The 20311-nt window shown below is 47.0% G+C and overlaps 1 protein-coding gene and 1 pseudogene across 15 annotated transcripts in view; one reads left to right on the top strand and one right to left on the bottom strand.

The window, feature by feature from the left end:
• Positions 1-20311, bottom strand: part of KLC1 (kinesin light chain 1) — a 64439-nt gene that overhangs the window by 42393 nt on the left and 1735 nt on the right. For all 15 annotated transcript variants that reach the window (XR_010659091.1, XM_065906001.1, XM_065906004.1 and 12 more), the window contains exon 2: positions 427-688. Coding sequence is in view for 14 of the 15 variants with exons in the window: in XM_065906001.1 (XP_065762073.1) it covers positions 427-687 (261 nt within the window). In the remaining variant the exon portion in view is untranslated. The remainder of the gene's footprint in view (positions 1-426; positions 689-20311) is intronic.
• LOC136147121 (succinate dehydrogenase [ubiquinone] iron-sulfur subunit, mitochondrial pseudogene) lies at positions 15761-16694 on the top strand (annotated as a pseudogene).

Raw genomic sequence — 20311 nt, 5'->3', positions numbered from 1 at the left:
GGCTTTCTGGGGAGAGGCAGGAAACCGGAGGCCAGTCTCGGGCTGGAAAGTGAGTGCAGCGTGTCTGCACGCCCCGCCCCGCCCACTTGTCAGTGAGGGGCATCTCCTCCCTCTCCTGAAAAGGGCAGTGGAGCTGTCTGGGACGGCCCACCTCAGTGATGCAGTCTACCTCCGACATGGGAGCGGACGCTTTTGCTTTTGTGCAGCTGAATCAAACCCCAACTGACACCAAGGCTTACCTCTGTTTTCACTCTACTTTTTAAAACTGAGGCATGCCCCAATCACTCATCGTTTGCACAGCATACATAACCCGCATATAAGAAGATTTCGGTTATTCTGTATCTGCCCTCTAGTTTAAACCTCATATTCCAAACAGTCTCCGTTTTCCCAGACTGGCAAGTTCACGATCATGTCATGAGACCGTACCTGAGCCTCACTCAGGCCAAGCTCCAGCATCTCCAGGGACTTTCGGATCATGTTTGATTTCTCCTCCACCAGATTACTTTCGTCATCTTTCTTCAAACACTTCAGTGTCTCCAGTAAACTCTGCAAAATGGAATTATGCTCATTCTTCAGGGCTTCCAGCCCCTGGATTACTTGCTTTGTCTTGGAAATAATCTCATCCTGCGTGAGCTTCTCCAGCTTGTCTTCCTTCATGTACACCATTGTGGACATGTTGTCATACATTCTAGAATGGAAAAAGCAAAGAGTCAGACATCACATTACAGGCTAAATTCACGTTACACCTTTAGCAAAGTACACATATGAAGACTTTTAAATCAACATTTTTACAGGTAAACAATAAATAAGTACATTATGATTTATTCCCTTGAGATACTATAAATGCACTGTTTCTGTTTTTCGTTTGCAGACCAAATTAATTACTTTTCTGGCTTATGTCTGAATTTTTTTACAGAAAAATGACAGTAATGCCAAACATTAAAAGCAGCAGAACAGGGAGGGGGGATCAGGATGGGGAACACATGTAAATCAATGGCTGACTCATGTCAATGTATGGCAAAAACCACTACAATACTGTAAAGTAATTAGCCTCCAACTAATAAAAATAAATGAAAAAATAAATAAATCAGTAAAAGCAGCAGAACATCCAAATGACATTTCCAAGACACAAGGTCTCAGTGAACAAATTTCCTCTGAATGTTTACCAGCTTTTTTCTCCTTAATGAAAAGAAGAAAGTTAAAGTGAAGTCGCCCAGTCCTGTCCGACTCTTTGCGACACTTAGCCTACCAGGCTCTTCCCTCCATGGGATTCTCCAGGCAAGAGTACTAGAGTGGGTCGCCATTTCCTTCTCCAAGGATGAAATGCAAAGGGGTCAGTAAATTCCATCGCATCTTTACCGGATAAAACCCTGAGAAGCAGCCACAGCTAGAAAGAGAGGAACCAGCAAAGGAACGCAGAGCAGCCAGTGGCAAGAGGGCCGCCCCCGACTGCGGCCTGGTGACACAGGAGACAGCGGCATGAGCAGCGCTGGGAAGACGCCGGGGGGCGTCTCTGGCGGGCCAGTGGATGAGCGTCTGCCTGCCAACTCGGGGACGTGGGGTCCACAGGCCGCAGAACAGCTGAGCCCGTGAGCCACGAGTGAGCGCTCGCTCTAGAGCGGGAGCTGCAGAAGCAGCTCACACACCGCGACCAGAGAAAACCCACCGGCAGCAGCCAAGACCCAGCACAGCCAAAAAGCTCAACAGTCAGAAACTACCAGCGTTCACCGAGAGGAGAAGGAAAGTGGAGAAGGCACAACATAAAACGGGGCCAGCAAAGCGGTGATGACGGCTGAAACGAAGCAGTGGCTCTTTTTACTATCGTCTCTCAGTTTTTAGTGTCTGCTTTTAAATCCTATAATTCATTTTTTTAGGCCATAAACAGTGACCATCAGGAAAGCCTGTTCGGGAGAGTGACAGGGACGGAAGTCGGAATCCACCACGTCAGGGTGATTTCCCGCAGAGCACCTGCGACACCGAATCTTCGTTCTCTCGTTGTCTTGCATCCCCGTGGATGGGAGCTCTATTTAAAGGGCAGGAGGACCCCGTCCTGTAGCCCGCCAGACGCACACGACCCCGGACAGCTCCCACACCCACAGGCCACCTGGCGAATGGCTGGACTGACAGACGCCGGCCACAGGGAAGTGGCTTTTTTGCAGGGTGTCAGTTCCCAACCAGGGACTGAACTGAGGCCACAACAGTGAAGGCACAGAGGCCTCACCACGGGGCACTCCCAGGGAGCAAGGTGGAGGCAGTGAATGCAGACCAGGGTAGGGTTCCAGGATTCGGGACTGAGGCTCGAAGACCCCTGGGGAGGAGACCCTCACTGACACCACACAGACACGCTGCACTCACTTTCCAGCCCGCGACTGGCCTCAGGCTCCCTGCTTCTCCCCAGAGAGCCAAACACCTTGCCAACAACTGCTCTGTCTATCTGTACAGACCAAATCCTGTCGGGTTGTAAGGACAAGCAGTGTCACACCTCTACAGGTTGTAGCGGTGGCTGAAAAGGGAAGTGGGGACAGTCATGTTTATGAAAAAGAGAAAGGGGGACAGAGTGTTTACATAAAAGCAGGAAAACCACACAAGGTAGAACAAAAGCAAAACAAAATGAAAAGACTGGCCGTTTTAACTAGGAAACGCCTCAATTAAGTAAACCCATTTAAAGAAACCCAACTTTAAGTCTTTAAGGACTATGTAACAAAACCAGTGACAGGGCACTGCATGCTCACACACTTCTGTGACAGTTTTAACCATACACAGGAATGATGAGTAAAAATGTTATGTGGATGCGTGCACGCATGTGCACACGCGCGCACACACCACCAAGAAGTCACTTAAGGCAGATCTTTTTAAAACTCTCAAAAGAAAATTAATCACAGAGTCCAAACGCTCCTGGGCCCACAGCTCTCAGGGTGCAGTGGGCAGCCCGAGGCCTGGCTCTGCCACAAGCCGTCCCCACAGCGCGGCAAGGCCCAAACCTCCTGGGCGCCGTGGGCAGAGGCAAGGCCCGAAGCGCAGAGCCACGCAGGACTCAGCACCGCCCCCCCGGGGGCTGAGGTGTCAGGAACACCCGACAAATGACCCCGGCAGGTCTGCAGACGCAGGCCCATAGCTCAGCGCTTTGCTGGACAGTTCCGTGGTAGACTGCTCCAGACCTCAGTTAGGGAGTGAGTCCTTCTGCCACATTGATACCACCTCCCCTTGTAACTTCTACCCACTGAGAACTTACCACCTCTGCCCTCTACAATAAACACAAAATACCTTCACTACCTCATCACAAGACAACGTTTCAAATACTGTGTTACAAGAACAAGAGTCTCTAAACTGTCCATCTCCTCAGGCACACGCCTTTATCCTAACAGCTTGCTTACCTCCCATCGGGATCACCACCACGTGGACACAACTCTACCCGCCGCTTCATCACAGGGCAGCACACGGTGGCACCTAGATTTAGTCTATTCACGCTCTCTCTCATTTGCAAGCTGGGCCATTATAACCAAAGGTGGGGTACGTAAAAAATAGCGCTGAGGCAACTGTCTATCGAGGGGAAAAGAAGATGCATTCCTACCCTCACTATACACTAAAATAAATTCCATACTGAATAAAGAATTAAAGTAAAAAAAAAAAAAAAAACACAAGAAACCAGAATAAAATTTAGGCAAACATCTATACACATAGAGATGAAGGTAAAGAGCGTCCTATGAATAAAATAGCAGAGAACTAGGAGAGACAGATAAGAGCCTACGTAAACGAGGAACCTCTGAGGGAGCTCCCTGGCGGCCAGGTGGTTATGGGTCTTTGCTCTCGCTGCCTGGGTTCAGTGGCTGGTCAGGGAACGAAGATCCTGCAAAACACACGGCGCAACCAAAAAATATCTCCCACTGAAGTCTGATCTGGAGACCACCTTTCTGAGGAAACACTCTTTTGCAGTGTGTGTGAAGAGCTCAAAGATTTAAGGCAGGGGGTCACACTGACGTCTAAAAGGTAGAAAATACTAGCGTCCAGGTGATCTCAGACACCCGGGCTCGTCAGCCCTCCCTCCAAGCCTGCTGAGGAGTGTGCCCTGAGGAGACCACACAGGAGGACAAGCAGCGTCAGAGGCAGCGCATCGGAGTCCAGTCAGACACCCTGCCTTTCGCTCACCTGCCTCGTGAACTCCTGGAGGCTCGATCTCACCGCATGTCAAGTGGCACGGATACACACCTGACCTGGGACATGGTTAAGGGCTCAGAAATACTCCCCTCCCTTCCCCTCAGCGACATACACAACATCTGGCCTCAGGCTATTCTAATTAACCATTTCAGTTCAGTCGCTCAGTCGTGTCCAACTCTTTGCGACCCCATGGACTGCAGCACGCCAGGCTTCCCCGTCCATCACCAGCTCCTGGAACTTGCTCAAACTCATGTCCATCGAGTTGGTGATACCATTCAACCATCTCATCCTATGTCGCCCCCTTCTCCTCCTGCCTTCAATCTTTCCCAGCATCAGGGTCTTTTCCAAGGAGTCGGTTCTTCGCATCAGATGGCCAAAGTATTGGAGTTTCAGCTTCAACATCAGTTCTTCCAATGAATATTCAAGACTGATTTCCTTTAGAATGGACTCGTTGGGTCTCCTTGCAGTCCAAGGGACTCTCAAGTGTCTCCTCCAACACCACAGTTCAAAAGCATCAATTCTTCGGCGCTCAGCTTTCTTTACAGTCCAACTCTCACATCCATACATGACAACTGGAAAAGCCATACCTTTGACTAGATGGACCTGTGTTGACAAAGTAACGTCTCTGCTTTTTATAAAATGCTGTGTAGGTTGGTCATAACTCTTCTTCCAAGGAGCAATCATCTTTTAACTTCATGGCTGCAGTCACCACCTGCAGTGATTTTGGAGCCCAAAAAAAAATAAAGTCTCTCACTGTGCTTTTATTTCCAAAAAGAGAACTCTTTAAAGTCCCATTATTCCTCTCGGAAAGCAAAGAAACTAAACACTTAACTGCCTGATCTCCAAGGCAGAACCTGAGAAATCCAACATCTGAATTAAGTTCCTAAAACACAAGAAGTTCTTCTTCCTATCAAATCTCTTAAATCCACAGTTCAACAGGCAAAGCTATTATTACTAAGTTCCAACTCTCAGGATTCAAGTCCCCCAAAAATTCTCTACCCTGACTGCAAATGGTAATAGTCACTAAGTAAAATAATGAAGACGAAAATAATCCTAAAGCTTAGCTTTAGAACTATTTTTGTTCCCATTATTTTAAACACTGATTCAATCTTTGTAATTTTTATCCAACAGTGTATATAACAGGTTTTTAGAAAAGATTTACTTATTAGAAAAGATTTACTTATTCGGCTGCATCGGGTCTTAGCTGTGGCACAGCAGCTCTTTCCTTGGGGCACACTGACTCTCTAGTTGTGGTTTGCAGGTTTAGGTGCCCCATGGCATGGGTTAGGGAATATTTAGTTCCCCAACCGAGGATCGAACCTGGGTCCCCTGCATTGCAAAGCATAATCTTAACCACTGGACCACCAGGGAAGTCCCAGTGTAATAGCTTTCATAGGCATTTTTAATACACAGGAGTCGCAACAGACGTAGAGAGCAGACGTGTGGTTCCCAGGGGCTGGGAGTTCGGGATCAGCGGATGTAACTATTACACACAGAACGGATGAACAACAAGGCCCTGCTGCAGAGGACAGGGAACTATATTTAATACCCTGTAACAAACACAATGGAAAAGAATGTGTGTGTGTGTGTGTCTGTAAACAACTGTACTTCAGTAAATCTCTCTCTCTCTCTCTCTCTCACACACACACACACACACACACACACACACACACACACACACGAGTCTCACATCCAAGGATTTATTGCAATCATTCACTCACCTGACCACACTACGAACAGAGATTGAGAACTAATAAGAATCTAGCTTATCTCCACATTTAGACCCTCAATTAAATCCTGCCTGGAGCATTCCGTAACCTAAAAATAATTCTTACTTCTTTTTAAAATGCCACTTGAAAAACACAGTACTCCTTTTGAAAGGCTGTCCTGCCCCTGGGAAACACAGGAAATCAAAACACGGGCCCTTCACTAAGGAAGGGACTAAGTCAGTGCACGCTCAAGCTTGAAACAAAATGGACAAGGCAAGCGCCTCACCTCTGTCTCTGTCACACGTTCTCCGAAACAGAGGCAGGGCGAGGCTCTGGGCCCGGCGGGCCCCGGGACGGACGCCCAGCCGCGGGAGCGCGCACGGACAGTCCCGGCGCGACAGACACTGCCTTGCACGTCCTGCCCCGTTCCCTCTGCTCTCACGTCATCTGTGAGAGGTGAGGCGCCAACAGAAACGGCTCACAGCACACACCACAAGCCATCACTCCTTTCGATTCGTTCTTTAACATAACTTGTGCTTTATGACAAGAGTGGTTTTTCACTTGCTCTAACACACCAGGAATAAAAAGAGAAATCTTCAGAGTTACAACTAACTCCTGCCAGGAACGACGGGAATGGAACAGTTAAGATGGACAATTCGGTACGATCTTAGCTTGGGGCTCTAAACTGAGAAAAAAGACTGCCAGGTCCAGTGAAGCCTGGCAGCGGCATGTGAGAACTGAGCTCGGCAACACCAGAGAGAAGCCGGAGGATGCCTCCTCAACTCGAGCAGGCCTATAGGTCCACAGGGACCAGGCAGCTGGGCCTCGCCTCCAAGGGGACAATCCCACCAGCCCAAAGACAGGAACATGCCTTCACTCAATAAATATTTACCGAGCCCCCAATTCCACGCCAGACACTGTTCTAGGCTTAGGGGTTAGACTTTACCGAAGGACTATTTCTTAAAGAAAACACTGTGGTGACAAAGGAATATCCTACATGCGGGGGGCAGGGAGAGGTCATGTAGATAGAATCAAAACAATCAGAATGACTTCAGACTTCTCAAGAACACTGGAAGCAAAAGGCAATAAACAAAGGCCTTCAAAATTCTGAAACAAAATTATTTCCAATTTAGAACTCTACAGCCAGCCAAAGTCGCAGTCAACTGTGAGAAGACAAGAATGACCTTTTCAGTCACAGGTCTCGTTACCCGCCACGCCGCCTTCCGCAGGATATGGAAGACGCGCTCCACCAGACAGAGGGCAGGCAAGCGAGGCGCAGCACGGCGCAGAGCAGGAGCCCCGGGCTCCGCACGGAGGGCTCGCGCAGCAGGAGGCAGCCCCGCGCCAACGCGGGCTCCGCGCTCAGGACTCCGGGCGCGCCGGCCCCAACGATAAGAGTGAGGACACAAAACCAAGTATCCACTCCGGAGAAGGCAAGAGACTGGGGAGGGAGGAGCAGGCGGTGTGCCGCATGGCTCAGCTACGGCGCTTCCACAGTGGTAAAGACACAAACGGTCAAGGCTGACCCAAGCAAGTCACAGCGTAATTCCATGCGGAGGTTGTGCCAATGCAAAGGACGCACCTGTGCAGTTAGGAGGGGCAAGAAAACAGGCAAGTTCCAAACATCTAGAGCGGGAAGTCAAAACTGAAAAACCATCAGACAGCAATATAAGCATGTTATCTAGAAATGGTGGTCGTTATAGAAATACCACCACTTCACTGAAAACAGTTACTCCTGGGGAGAGGGAAAGGAAGAGCAAGTGACAAAAACCCAACGGGACGAAACCATCAGACTGTGTGAAGAGGGACGGTACCACCGTCCTCGCGTCAGCAGGAGTCGGGGCCCCGCCTGAGCCGCGGCGGGCTCGGTCACCTTGCTGAGGCCGTGTGTGTGGCCCCCACTGCAGCTCACCTCCCCACACACCAGCAGGTCACTCAGGGCAGCCCACGCTCAGCGCTGGGGAGAAGCACTAAGAGCTCTTCCAGAGACCGTGTAAGTTTTGTCAAACTCTCCTGTCTGGGAGAGGGCCTCTCTCCTCACTCGTTTATCACTTACACCAGTATCGACTGTGGGCGTTTGTTCTACACCTTTGTTGTTTAGTTGCTGAGTCACATCTGACTCTTTCTGGCCCCATGACTGCAGCCCCCTCGGTCCGTGTGCCTCTCCAGGTAAGAACACTGGAGTGGGCGGCCGTCTCCTTCTTCAGGGCACCCTTCCAACCCAGTCTCCTGCGCTGCAGGCAGACTCTCTAGCACTGTGCCACTAGGAAAGCCCGTTTGATATCGGCTGTCCCTACAGAATACTAATCATTAAAGACGCCACACTGCTTACGGTGTGGCTCAAGCTGCTCCAGCTCTGGCCACGGGAGCCGCTCCGCTGCTTCTGCGCCCCCGACATGCCCATCCTTTTGTTTTTCGAGCACTTTCTGGCACCACAAGATCTTCCAGGCGCATCTTGTGTTCTCCCTAGCATAGCCTTAGAATCAGCCATTAGTCCAAGGAATCTTAGTTTGTTTGACAGAATGGTTTAGAAACCACCCCTGGGCCCAGTGGTCCTCCTCCCAAAACCCATAAACCCAATCTAACCATGAGAAATAGACCAGACGAATACAAATTGAGGGGTATTCTATAAAATACTGACCAGTACTGCTCACAGGGCTCCCTAAGTGGTGCTAGTGGTAAAGAACCCGCCTGCCAACACAGGAGACAGAGGAGACGCAGGTTGGATCCCTGGGTCGGGAAGACCCCCTGGAGGAGAGTGTGGCAGCCCACTCCAGCATTCTCGCCTGGAGACTCCATGGACAGCGGAGCCTGGGAAGCTCCAGTCCATGGGGTTGCAGGGAGTCAGACACAACTGAAGCAACTTAGCACGCATGCACTCACAACTGTCAAAAACCAGGAAAAATGATAGCTAAATTCAAGGTGATATGATGCCCTGGATAGGGTCTTGGGACAGAAAAAGAAGAAAACTAGTAAAACCCAAATAAAATGTGGAGTTTGGTCAGCAAATTACGTACCACTGATTCCTGAGTTGTCACAAGGCAGAGCAGTGACACAGGAGGTCAACACAGGGAACGCAGTCCCCACTAGGGACATTTCATCCTCAGGAATGCTCTGTGCCATCTTTGCTACTTTTATGTGAACTAAGAACTATTCTAAAGTAAAAAGGTTATTTTTTAAAATCAATATGCAAAGCATACAAAAAAAGTACATGTATAGCTTTGACAAAAATAAAACCAAAAAGTTAATATGCAATATGTGTATTAAGAACTGACATCAACCAAGCAATTTCATTTTTGAGCATTTTCATATGTGTTGTTTTAAAGGAACAAAAACAACAAACAGCCAGTAGGTAGTTTAGCCGACTGATAGTGTAATTCCTATTCCCCACGGAGGAGACAGACCGTTGATGGACTGAAGCTCACACGACCCAGACAGGAACCGGCCCAAGCCCGTCCACCCTGCTCAGGCGCGCCTCTGCTCCAGCCCCACGCTGCGGTGCCTCTGTGGCTCACCACTCAGGAAACGGGGACACCTGACCGCGCTGTCCGGAGCTTCAGGCAACGGGGCTTCTTAAGACCTCACACAGAGAGGGTGCAACACTTCTGCCACAGTAAAAACAGGCCAACCTAACACTGAGACAAGAACAGAAAGAGTGAACACACTGCATATTTCGTAAGGCCAAAAAGTCCAAAGCCACTCTGCAAAGACCACTCCAGATCACACAATTGGAGGTTCTGTCATGCCAGATCATCATTTTTCATGTGACAGTCTTGTTTCCCTCTCTCCCACCTGATCATGTATTCACTCTCTCCTCCTTTGGACCACAGACAATGAGATTATACACACACAGTCAAGTATCCTACCAATTAACAGGCAATACAATTTTCAATAGCCTGACAGCTTTCACCACAAACTCCCCCCTCTCAAAAATTAATAAAAACAAAGCAAAGTCCAGAGATGGAAAGAGTACCTATCACCTTGGTCACCTTACCTCCCGAGGTTTTATAATATGAAATTCCGCTAGGAAGGAGTTGAAAAGCTCAAGATAAAGAAAGTTAAAAAATAAACAAAACAAAGAAACCCAAGCACTCCAAAAGGAATGTGTACAATTAGATTAGCAGTGGTGGTATTTGCCCAAGTATATAGAGAATATACTTTTTTTAAAAATCACTGAATTATACCCTTTAAAATGGTTAATTTTATGTTATTATGAACTTATAACTGAAAGTTATATCTCAACTTTTAAAAAAAGAAAAGGGGTTGGGGGAGCAACAGGTCTGTATGCAGAGTGAATCACAGCCAAGAAAGGAAGGTGAGTTGATCTGACAGTTCTCGAGCGCAAAATGAACTTCCTATAAATACAGCAGAAGATAGCATAGAGAAATAAAAATAAGACGGAGGGGAAAACATATTAGTCTTTGCCTTGCAAAGATTAATAGCAGAAAACCATAGTTAAGATGTCTTTCCAAGAGCTGACCCAGTGAGAAACTGGCAGCCAGCCAGACCCATGGCCCATCTCTCTACACAAGCCCTGAGGAGAGGAGGCAGGAAGGTCCTGAAGTAGGGGGGTGAGGAGAGAAGGGGGGAGTGGGGAGAGAAGGGGAGAGAGGGGGGTGGGGAGAGGGGGGCGTGGGGAGAGAAGGGGGGCGTGGGGAGAGAAGGGGGGCGTGGGGGAGAGGGGGGAGTGGGGAGAGAAGGGGAGGGGGGGGGAGTGGGGAGGGGGGGTGGGGAGGGGGGGTGGGGAGAGAGGGGGGGTGGGGAGGGGGGGTGGGGAGAGAAGCGGGGAGCCCCTAATAGGTCTGAAGAAACAACCCAAGTTGTACTCAGGGAAGTTCAGGCCCGTGACCTGAACGTTCGTGCTCCCCCGAATGCCTATGCTGAAACCCAGGCCCTGTCATGACGGCGTCGACAGGCAGCCTTCAGGAGGCCCTGAGGGCAGAGAGGAGCCCTCCGGAGGCTCCGGCTCTCCCAGAAGAGGCCCTACAGGACCCCCTCACCCCTCGCCAGGAGTCCGGGGAGACTCCTCCTCCTGAGACAAAAGCAGGTGCTTAACCTCCAATCACCAGGAGCTCAGAATTCCTCAGAATTATGGGAAGCAAATAAATCCCTGTTGTTGATAAGCCAGCCAGTTCGCTGTATTGTTATAACAGCCTGAACAGACTAAGACATTCAGTATCCCGGAACCCAGGATTACAGTGTTTTGTGGGTAAAATGATACAAGTGTCAAAACTTAAAAAATTTAATGACTTATTTGCGAAACAGAAATAGATACAGAGAGGTAGAGAACAAACGTATGGACGCCACAGGGGGAGAGCGGGGGAGCTGGACCGACACACACACACACACACACACAGTCTTGACACTGCACGTGAAACAGGAGACCGATGAGAACCTGCTGTAAGCTCGGGGAGCCCTGCGCAGCCTCTGCGGCGACCTGAATGGGGAGGCCAGACAGAAACAAGAGCAGATCCACCTACGCAGAGTCAGCCCACTGGGCCGCGCAGCAGAGACGAACACAACTCGAGAGAGCAATAAAATTTAAAAGATGTAAATACATGAATGACCCATCAATTCCACTCCTCGGTATACACCCAAGAAAACTGAAAACACGTTTATGTAAAAACTTACACCTGAACGGTCCAAAAAAATAAAACTCTGGACAATGGAGAACTTGTAAACAAAAAATTTCGCCATTAATCCTAACAGTAAAAGTGTGAAAACAACCCAAATGTTCTTCAACTAATGAATGGATAAACAAAGTATGGTACAGCCAAACAGTGGAATATTATTCAGCAATAAAAAGGAACAAAACACTGATGCATGTTACAACACAGGAAACCTGTGTTACCTGAAGGAAGCCAGACACAGAAGGCCTCACGTTGCATAATTCCATTTATATGAAATGTTCATGGAGCTGGAAAGTAGATTAGTAGTGGCCAAAGGCTGGAGGGCGAGGAGGACAACCAGAATTTTTTTTTTAGTTCTACCAGTTTATTGCTACCAACCCTTCTCCCTCCACCTTCATGCACACATGCTCAGTCATGTAACCCCATGGACTGCAGCCCGCCAGGCTCCTCTGTCCATGGACCTTTCCAGGCAACAATACTGGAGTGGGTTGCCATTTCCTTCTCCATAGAATTTTTTTTTAAATTAAATGATACAAGGCACAGGAAACAAAAACACAAACCCCCACTCTGAGACCTACCTAATCTAGTTTAGCTTTGTCAGGGAGTCACAGAAAGCGTCATTTCTCAATCTTTTTACCTTCTGTCCCTTTCTGATAAACAACAAAAATCTAAAGCCCTTTACAAGGTATTTTAAAATTTCTAATACACTAACCCTAACCCGAATTACTTATCGCAATTAGAAGAGCAAAGTAATCAATAATAATGTTAGAAGTAAAAATGTACATACCCTTTGGTTCTGAAATTTCAGAATGAAAATTACACAGTGTGGAGTCAAAGGGAGAATACAGCTTACATGAAAAGTAAACAGTAATTCGAGAATTTCCAAGGGACGGCTGGTTTTGTTTTGGTGGGGGCAGGGGAGGATAAGCAGAGAGAAAGTGTGGCACTCAGTTTATATAATAAAGTTAAGGTTCATATTGAAGCAAAATTCAAAAACGTCTCCTGCAGGGTCTCAATCTTTTTCACACCATGACATTTATGGCTAAAAATGCAAATGTCACGCCCTTTCGCGCTTTGTATTACAATAGTGAATTTGTTTCCTAAATATAATACCACATTATAACGATAAACATATTTTATCCAGCTCTACATGGCCTACCCTTTACCCCTAAAGAACCACCATGTCTCCTCATGGGAGGAGGTACTCTATCAGAAAACTTTACCTCTGGGCTAGGAAAAGACAGAGGTAACTGACAGGTATAGGTCTAAAGTCTGAAATCTTCCCAAATGGAGACTTGACTGCATCATTTTCTACTAGAACCACAGCATCTTCTCTGATCTAACTGTATCTAATCCTTTTATTTCCTCTGCTAAACTTGAATCACAAGGAGGAACTGAATGAATGAATCCTGCTGGCTTAAAAATCAGAAAAACCTATAAAGTGAAATGCTTTAAAATTAAAGTCTCCACAATTACAGCATCTAATTTGAACGTGTTTCCATGCAGAAGCTATAACCCACTGGATAAAACAAAAGCATGTATTTTCCTCCTGGGTGACTCTACCATAAATGCCCTTGTAGAATCAAAAAGGAACGCAGTCAGAGCTCTGGGTACTTATCCACACAGCCCTACTCAGAACCTGACTGAGCGTGGTTCTGTTTTGCAACCGGCCACCTCTGTGTACAGAGATCCTTTAACTCCATGATAACCAACCACACCAACTGTGGAAAGAATCTTACAAAGCAGCTGGGTCCCTCACCAGCGGGTGACGTGCCTCCCTCTCCCCAAGCACGGCTCCAGGCCAGGGCCGAGAGCGTGAAGAGGTTGTTTAATGTGATGTGGGACCACAGGCCCATCTCTCTGGATGCAAATTTTAAGCATGAGAAACTACAAGGAAGGGTACTACATGAAATTATAGGAGAACACGCGTTTTCCTAAAACAAGGATGAGTGAGCCCAAATGATGCAGATGTCTCTGTTACAAGTCCTTGGTTGAGCAAGTGGAAAGGAAAAACCACTTCACCAGCCAGTGTAACTAAGAGAATACATAAGAGGGGCCAAGCGAGTATAAATACAGAGTATTCATTCTGTGGTTTAAAAAAGCGTTTTTATTTCAAAGTGAAAAATGTCAGCATATTAGCATAATACCGTAAGACTAAAAGTTTATGTAGTTAAGTGCTAATCAATAACACACATATGGAATAATATTCTTTCTTTTAACTAAAAAAAAAAGAATTTTAAAAAATCTTTGAATTCTCTTGAGAGAAAGAAAATGGGAAAAAAGAAATAGACAACTCACTTAAACCTTTACATCTTTCTGTATCCTAAGTTTTTCCTAAAGAGCACACGTTTTTAATGGTTTTCAAACAAAGAAAACAGAAAGCAAGAACCATGAAGGAAAAAACCTGATAATGTGGACTTCATCAAAATTTAAAACTACTGACTATTAAAAAGTGAAAGTGAAAGTCACTCAGTCGTTGCCGACTCTGCGACCCCATTGACTATACAGTCCACGGAATTCTCCAGGCGAGAATACAGGAGTGGGGTAGCCTTTCCCTTCTGCAGGGGATCTTCCCAAACCAGAAATCGAACCGGGGTCTCCTACAGGGCAGGCGGACTCTTGAAAGGCACAAGCAAAAAACAGTTAAGCCCCAGATTTGGAAAAAATATTTCCAACATATGGCAAAAGACACAAATCCAAATACCTAGAGAACTCCTACAATCAATAATTTTTTTAAAAATTGTTTTTAAATGGGCAAAATAATTGAACAGACACTTCACAACAGCAGGTATATAAAAGCAAGAATGCTAACAAGTGCTCACCGTCGTTAGCCATCTGGGAAAGGTGCCCTAAAGCCATCACAAGACGCCACTAGCCAGCAGCCGCTGCGACGAAGCAGACGACACCAAAAGCTGGAGAGGAGGGTCAAACGCACAACCGCTTTGGAAAGCTGGCAGTGTCTTCAAGGTCAATCCTACACCTACCCTATAAGTGATTCCTTTCCCTGGTATTTATGCAAAAGAAATGAAAATGTGGGACTTCCCTGGCAGTCCAGTGGTTAAGAGCTTCCACCGCAGGGGACATGGGTTTCAGTGAACTAAGACCCCACATGACCTGGCCAAAAAAAAAAGGAAACGTACGTCCACAGTCCTCACAAGAATGAGTACTCCCTGCCCCAGATGCACATGAGGAAAGTGGCTAGACCACGGTAGATCTGTACTTGGGAACACTGCTCAGCAACGGAAAGGGACAGACCGCTGACACACGCTGTTCCATATGTTGAATTTTAAATGGTTATGCTGGGAAAGAAGCTGGATGCAAAATGTACACACTGTTTAATCTCATTTATATGATATTTTAGAACAGACAGAACTAAGCTGGAGTTACAGAAGAAAATCAGTGTTGCTGGCAGGGGAGTGCAGGCCACCTCCAGGAGCTGAGAGAGCCAGCCCTCAGCAAGAGACCAGTCGGTGAGAAAACCAGGACGTCAGTCCTACAATCAAAACAACTGAATTGTGCCACAACCAGAAGAGTTTACAAGAGCACCCTGAACTCTGGAGGAGAACTAAGCCCAGCACAAGACGGCAGCCACGTGAGCTCTGAGCAGAGGCTGCAGCCAATCACGCCTGGACCCCTCACCCACAGAGACTCCGAGACAACAAAGGTTACTGTTTTAAGCGACTAAATCTGCAGTAATTATATGGTAAATAGAAAACTAATATAAACATCACACACACAAAAAGCTTTAAGACTTAATGATGTTTTAGTTTAAACGGACAGAAATTACAGAAGACTCTTGAGAAGCCTATGCCAAGTGAAAGAACCCAGTCACAAAGACAAAAACTGCAGGACTCCAGCCGTGTGAAGCATTTAAGGTAGACAAAGCTACAGAAACAGGAAGCAGAACTGTGGTTGCCATGGGCTAAGGGGATGGGGCAAATAGGGAGTTATTTAATGGATACAGAGCTTTAGTTTTAAAAGATGAAAAAGTTCTAGAGACTTACTGGACAATGATGTAAATATGTTTATAAGACTACTGAACTTATTTAAAAATGATTAAGATGGTAAATTGGGTTTTTTTAAGATCACAATCTAAAAAAAAATAGAAAGCAACATAGTCTTCCCATTTGGTCAATAACACAAGTCATTTTTAAACAGAGTAAGTGAATTTAAGAGAAAACACAACACCATAATCACCATAAGAATGAAGACTCAGGTCAGGAGCCGAGATGGCGGCGGCGGTCGCTCTCTCCTTGAGGCGCCCGCCTGCAGGCCTGCCGTGGGGCCCAGACAGCTGCAGCCGCAGCACCACGAATCAAAAAATTTGCCATCTATCGATGAGACCCAGACAAGACTGGAGACAAACCTCACATGCAGACTTATGAGATTGATTTGAATAACTGTGGTCCTATGGTGTTGGATGCTTTAATCAAGATTAAGAATGAAATTGATTCTACTTTAACCTTCCGAAGATCTTGCAGAGAAGGCATCTGCGGCTCCTGTGCCATGAACATCAACGGAGGCAACACTCTGGCGTGTACCCGCAGGATCGACACCAACCTCAACAAAGTTTCCAAAATCTACCCTCTGCCACATATGTATGTGATAAAGGATCTTGTTCCTGATTTGAGCAACTTCTATGCTCAGTACAAGTCCATCGAGCCTTACTTAAAGAAGAAGGATGAGTCCCAGGGAGGCAAGGAGCAGTACCTGCAGTCCATAGAAGACCGTGAGAAACTGGACGGGCTCTATGAGTGTATTCTCTGTGCCTGCTGCAGTACCAGCTGCCCGAGCTACTGGTGGAATGGAGACAAGTGCCTGGGCCCCGCAGCCCTCATGCAGGCCTATCGCTGGATGATCGACTCCAGAGACGACTTCACGGAGGAGCGCCTGGCCAAGCTACAGGACCCCTTCTCTCTGTACCGATGCCACACCATCGTGAACTGCACGCGGACCTGCCCCAAGGGGCTGAATCCTGGGAAAGCTATTGCTGAAATCAAGAAGATGATGGCAACCTACAAAGAGAAGCAGGCTTCTGCCTAACTGTGCTGAGCTCAACCTGACTGTAGCAGGCTCAGAATGCAGTTGACCTCCGAGTTCCTTCAGAGGTCGTGATTTCCCACAAATAGAGCATGTACAATAAACAGTCCAAGAAATAAACGTTATTCTAGTTTATTAACAAAAAAAAAAAAAAAAAGAATGAAGACTCAATCAGCTCTCACTGACCACACAGCCTGCTGACCCTCTGTGAAGAACACAAATACACCAGCGTAGTGACCCAAACCACCACACCTTAGGCAGAAACTTCAGGGAGTGACCATGACCCCGCTGCACCACTGCGCTTCTGAAATGAAGGAAGTGGGGCAGGTGCTTCCCAGAGAAGGCAACTGGAAGGCTGAGCTTAGTACTGCTGTGATTAGTGGTTCAAAACTTGAAACATGCAAGAAAAAGACAAGTTAGAAGCCTGACTTCACAGCTATATACCTCTGGTTGCCGAAACCTTATCAAATGTCTCCAATCCTCAATTTCCTCAGCAACAGGATGGAAGCGATGACTGTAGCAAGTTCACCGAGCACAGCGACACATTCACCACTACCAGTTTTATCAGCAGTAGTAACTTCAAAGAGGCGGAGCTTAAATTTCCACAACATACCATCAAAGGGAACAATCCAAGGTTGAAGTCGAAGTAACTGGGATATTTCACTACCAAGGAAATAACTTCTACTTTATATATGCACTTAGCTTAAACTGTTTGTTCTTTTGATAGTCACTTCAGTTCACTTCAGTCGCTCAGTCATGTCCAACTCTTTGTGACCCCATGAATCACAGCACGCCAGGCCTTCCTGTCCATCACCAACTCCCGGAGTTTACTCAAACTCATGTCCATTGAGTTGGTGATGCCATCCAGCCATCTCATCCTCTGTCGTCCCCTTCTCCTCCTGCCCCCAATCCCTCCCAGCATCAGGGTCTTTTCCAATGAGTCAACTCTTCGCATGAGGTGGCCAAAGTATTGGAGCTTCAGCTTCAGCATCACTCCTTCCAATGAACACCCAGGACTGATCTCCTTTAGAATGGACTGGCTGGATCTTCTTGCAGTCCAAGGAACTCTCAAGAGTCTTCTCCAACACCACAGATCAAAAGCAGTAATTCTTCGGTGCTCAGTTTTCTTCACATTCCAACTCTCACATCCATACATAACCACTGGAAAAACCATAGCCTTGACTAGATGGACCTTTGCTGGCAAAGTAATGTCTCTGTTTTTTAATATGCTATCTAGGTTGGTCATAACTTTCCTTTCAAGGAGTAAGCATCTTTTAATTTCATGGCTGCAATCACCATCTGCAGTGATTCTGGAACCCCAAAAAATAAAGTCTGACACTGTTTCCACTGTTTCCCCATCTATTTCCCATGAAGTGATGGGACCAGATGCCATGATCTTAGTTTTCTGAATGTTGAGCTTTAAGCCAACTTTTTCACTCTCCTCTTTCACTTTCATCAAGAGGCTTTTTAGTTCCTCTTCACTTTCCGCCATAAGGGTGGTATCATCTGCATATCTGAGGTTACTGATATTTCTCCCAGCAATCTTGATTTCAGCTTGTGCTTCATCCAGTCCAGCGTTTCTCATGATGTACTCTGCATATAAATAAGCAGGGTGACAATATACAGCCTTGACGTACTCCTTTTCCTATTTGGAACCAGTCTGTTGTTACATCTGCTTTATTAAGTTATCAACAACACAACACGCCAAGTATATTTAAAAGCTCTCATCTACCGGCAAAAGTCAATTAAAAATAAAATCACAGGACTTCCCTGGTGGTCCAGTGGTTCAGAATCAGCCTGCCAATACAGGGGACACAGGTTCGATCCATGTTCCAAGAAGATCCCACGTGCCTAGGGGCAACTAAGCCCGTGCACCTAGAGCTGAAGCTCTGCAACAAGAGAAGCCACTGAATCAGAAGCCCCGGCATAGCAACAAAGAGTAGCCCCGACTGGTGACAACCAGAGACAGCCCAAGCACAGCAATGAGAACCTGGAGCAATCAAAAATAAAAATTAATTTTAAAAATATTTTCAAAACTAAGTAAAATACAAAATCATAGTTCATTTCTGATCTAAGACTGTATTAGCCAGCAAGCTATGGGACAGAATGGCACAAGAACACCTTAGGAGAAAAAATGCAGATCATCTCTCAACTAGCTTTCCTGCCTTGGAAAGCAAAATGCTGCTGCTGCTAAGTTGCGTCGGTCGTGTCCAACTCTTCACCCCATGGACTGCAGCCCACCAGGCTCCTCCGTCCATGGGATTGTCCAGGCAAGAGCACTGGAGTAGGGTGCCATTGCCTTCTCCAGAAAGCAATATAGTCTCAGGAAAACGTGAAAAGGTCACTAACAGCCGTCCAGAACCAAATCCAATACTTTTCCGTCCAAATCTTCCTTTGCCGCTTAGCCGACGGGATACTACCCTCCTCCTCCATGTCCCTGGGCTTCCCTATCCTAGGGCACTCCGCAATTTCACTACCAAAAGTCAGATGCTCCCAAATCTTTATCTCCAGCCTAACTCTTTGTCTTGAGTTCCAGACCTGATCTCCGACTGACCACCAATCCACTTGGCCACCCATAAGCACTGTGGATTTAACTGACCCAAACCCACGCTCACCAATTCCTCCCATTTTTCCCATCGTGGTGGGCCTCACCTGCCAGTGAGTCACCCATGTGAAAGACAAGGAAGTGATCCTAGATGCATTCCTTCACGTTATATGCCAAGGAGCGACACTGAACACACCAGCGCCCTCATGGAGACTCTGGATGTAAGTGGAGGAGACAGATGATAAACTAAACAAGAAAATAATTAAGTAGGGAATTTCCTGGCGGTCCAGTGGTCAGGACTCCATGCTCTCCCTGCCAAGGGCCCAGTTCGATCCCTGGTCGGGGAACTAAGATCCCAAAAGTCAAGCGGTATGGCAAAAAAAAAATAATAATAATAATAATAATAATTAGTAAAATGAGGTAGTATTGCAAATAGTGAGACATGCCAAGGACTGCTTGGGGAATTGAGGACACACTGACACCCAAAAAGCAGACTCCGGATGCGCCTGGACATACCTGGATGAGGGCAAGACAGAAGATGAGGGGGAAAGACGGGCTGGGGCACTTCAGAACACTGCGAGAACTTCAGCAGAGGAGGGACGGGCTGAAAACCGCCTGCAGCCCCACCCTTCCCCGTCAGTCCCTCTCTAATTCTTCTGCTCCCGGGCTCCTCTCGCCCTGCCTGGTAGCTCGGAAGCTGCGTCCTCAGGAGCGCCCCGAGCCCCTGCACACACTGCCTCTCCTGCTCTCACCCTCGACCTCGCCCCTTCCCAATCTGCAGCATCACCACTCCCAGGGCCGCCCCACTTTTCAAGTCTCACAGTCAGACTAACTTGCGCAGAGCATTCAGCACACGCTTCCTGTCGTCTATGGTCCAGACTTCGAGCTGCCCGCGAGGACAGTGACTCCTCAGCAGAGCACCTACCACTCAGCCGGTTCTCAACGGACACATAAGACCGTGCCTTCGCATCTTAACAGGCTAATCATGTTTATCCCAGGCCACAAAGCTGACATCTAAATTTCCCAACACTTTTGTACTGATCATGTATTTGTTAATAAAGTTCTGCTTTCTTATATTTCACTTACACTCCAGGTTATATGAACCCTACAGTTTATTTAACTTTTTATTTTTCTATTTCTAGTTTTCTTTTTATAGAATTATAGTCTGAGATAGTTTATAGCCCAACATGGAAAGCTACACATTGACTTATTTTTCAACATTATGAAACATG

Source organism: Muntiacus reevesi, chromosome 15 (genome assembly GCF_963930625.1).
Source record: "Muntiacus reevesi chromosome 15, mMunRee1.1, whole genome shotgun sequence".
Lineage (NCBI taxonomy): Eukaryota > Metazoa > Chordata > Mammalia > Artiodactyla > Cervidae > Muntiacus > Muntiacus reevesi.
Note: the sequence above shows the minus strand (reverse complement) of the source record. Positions and strands in the feature narration are given on the sequence as shown.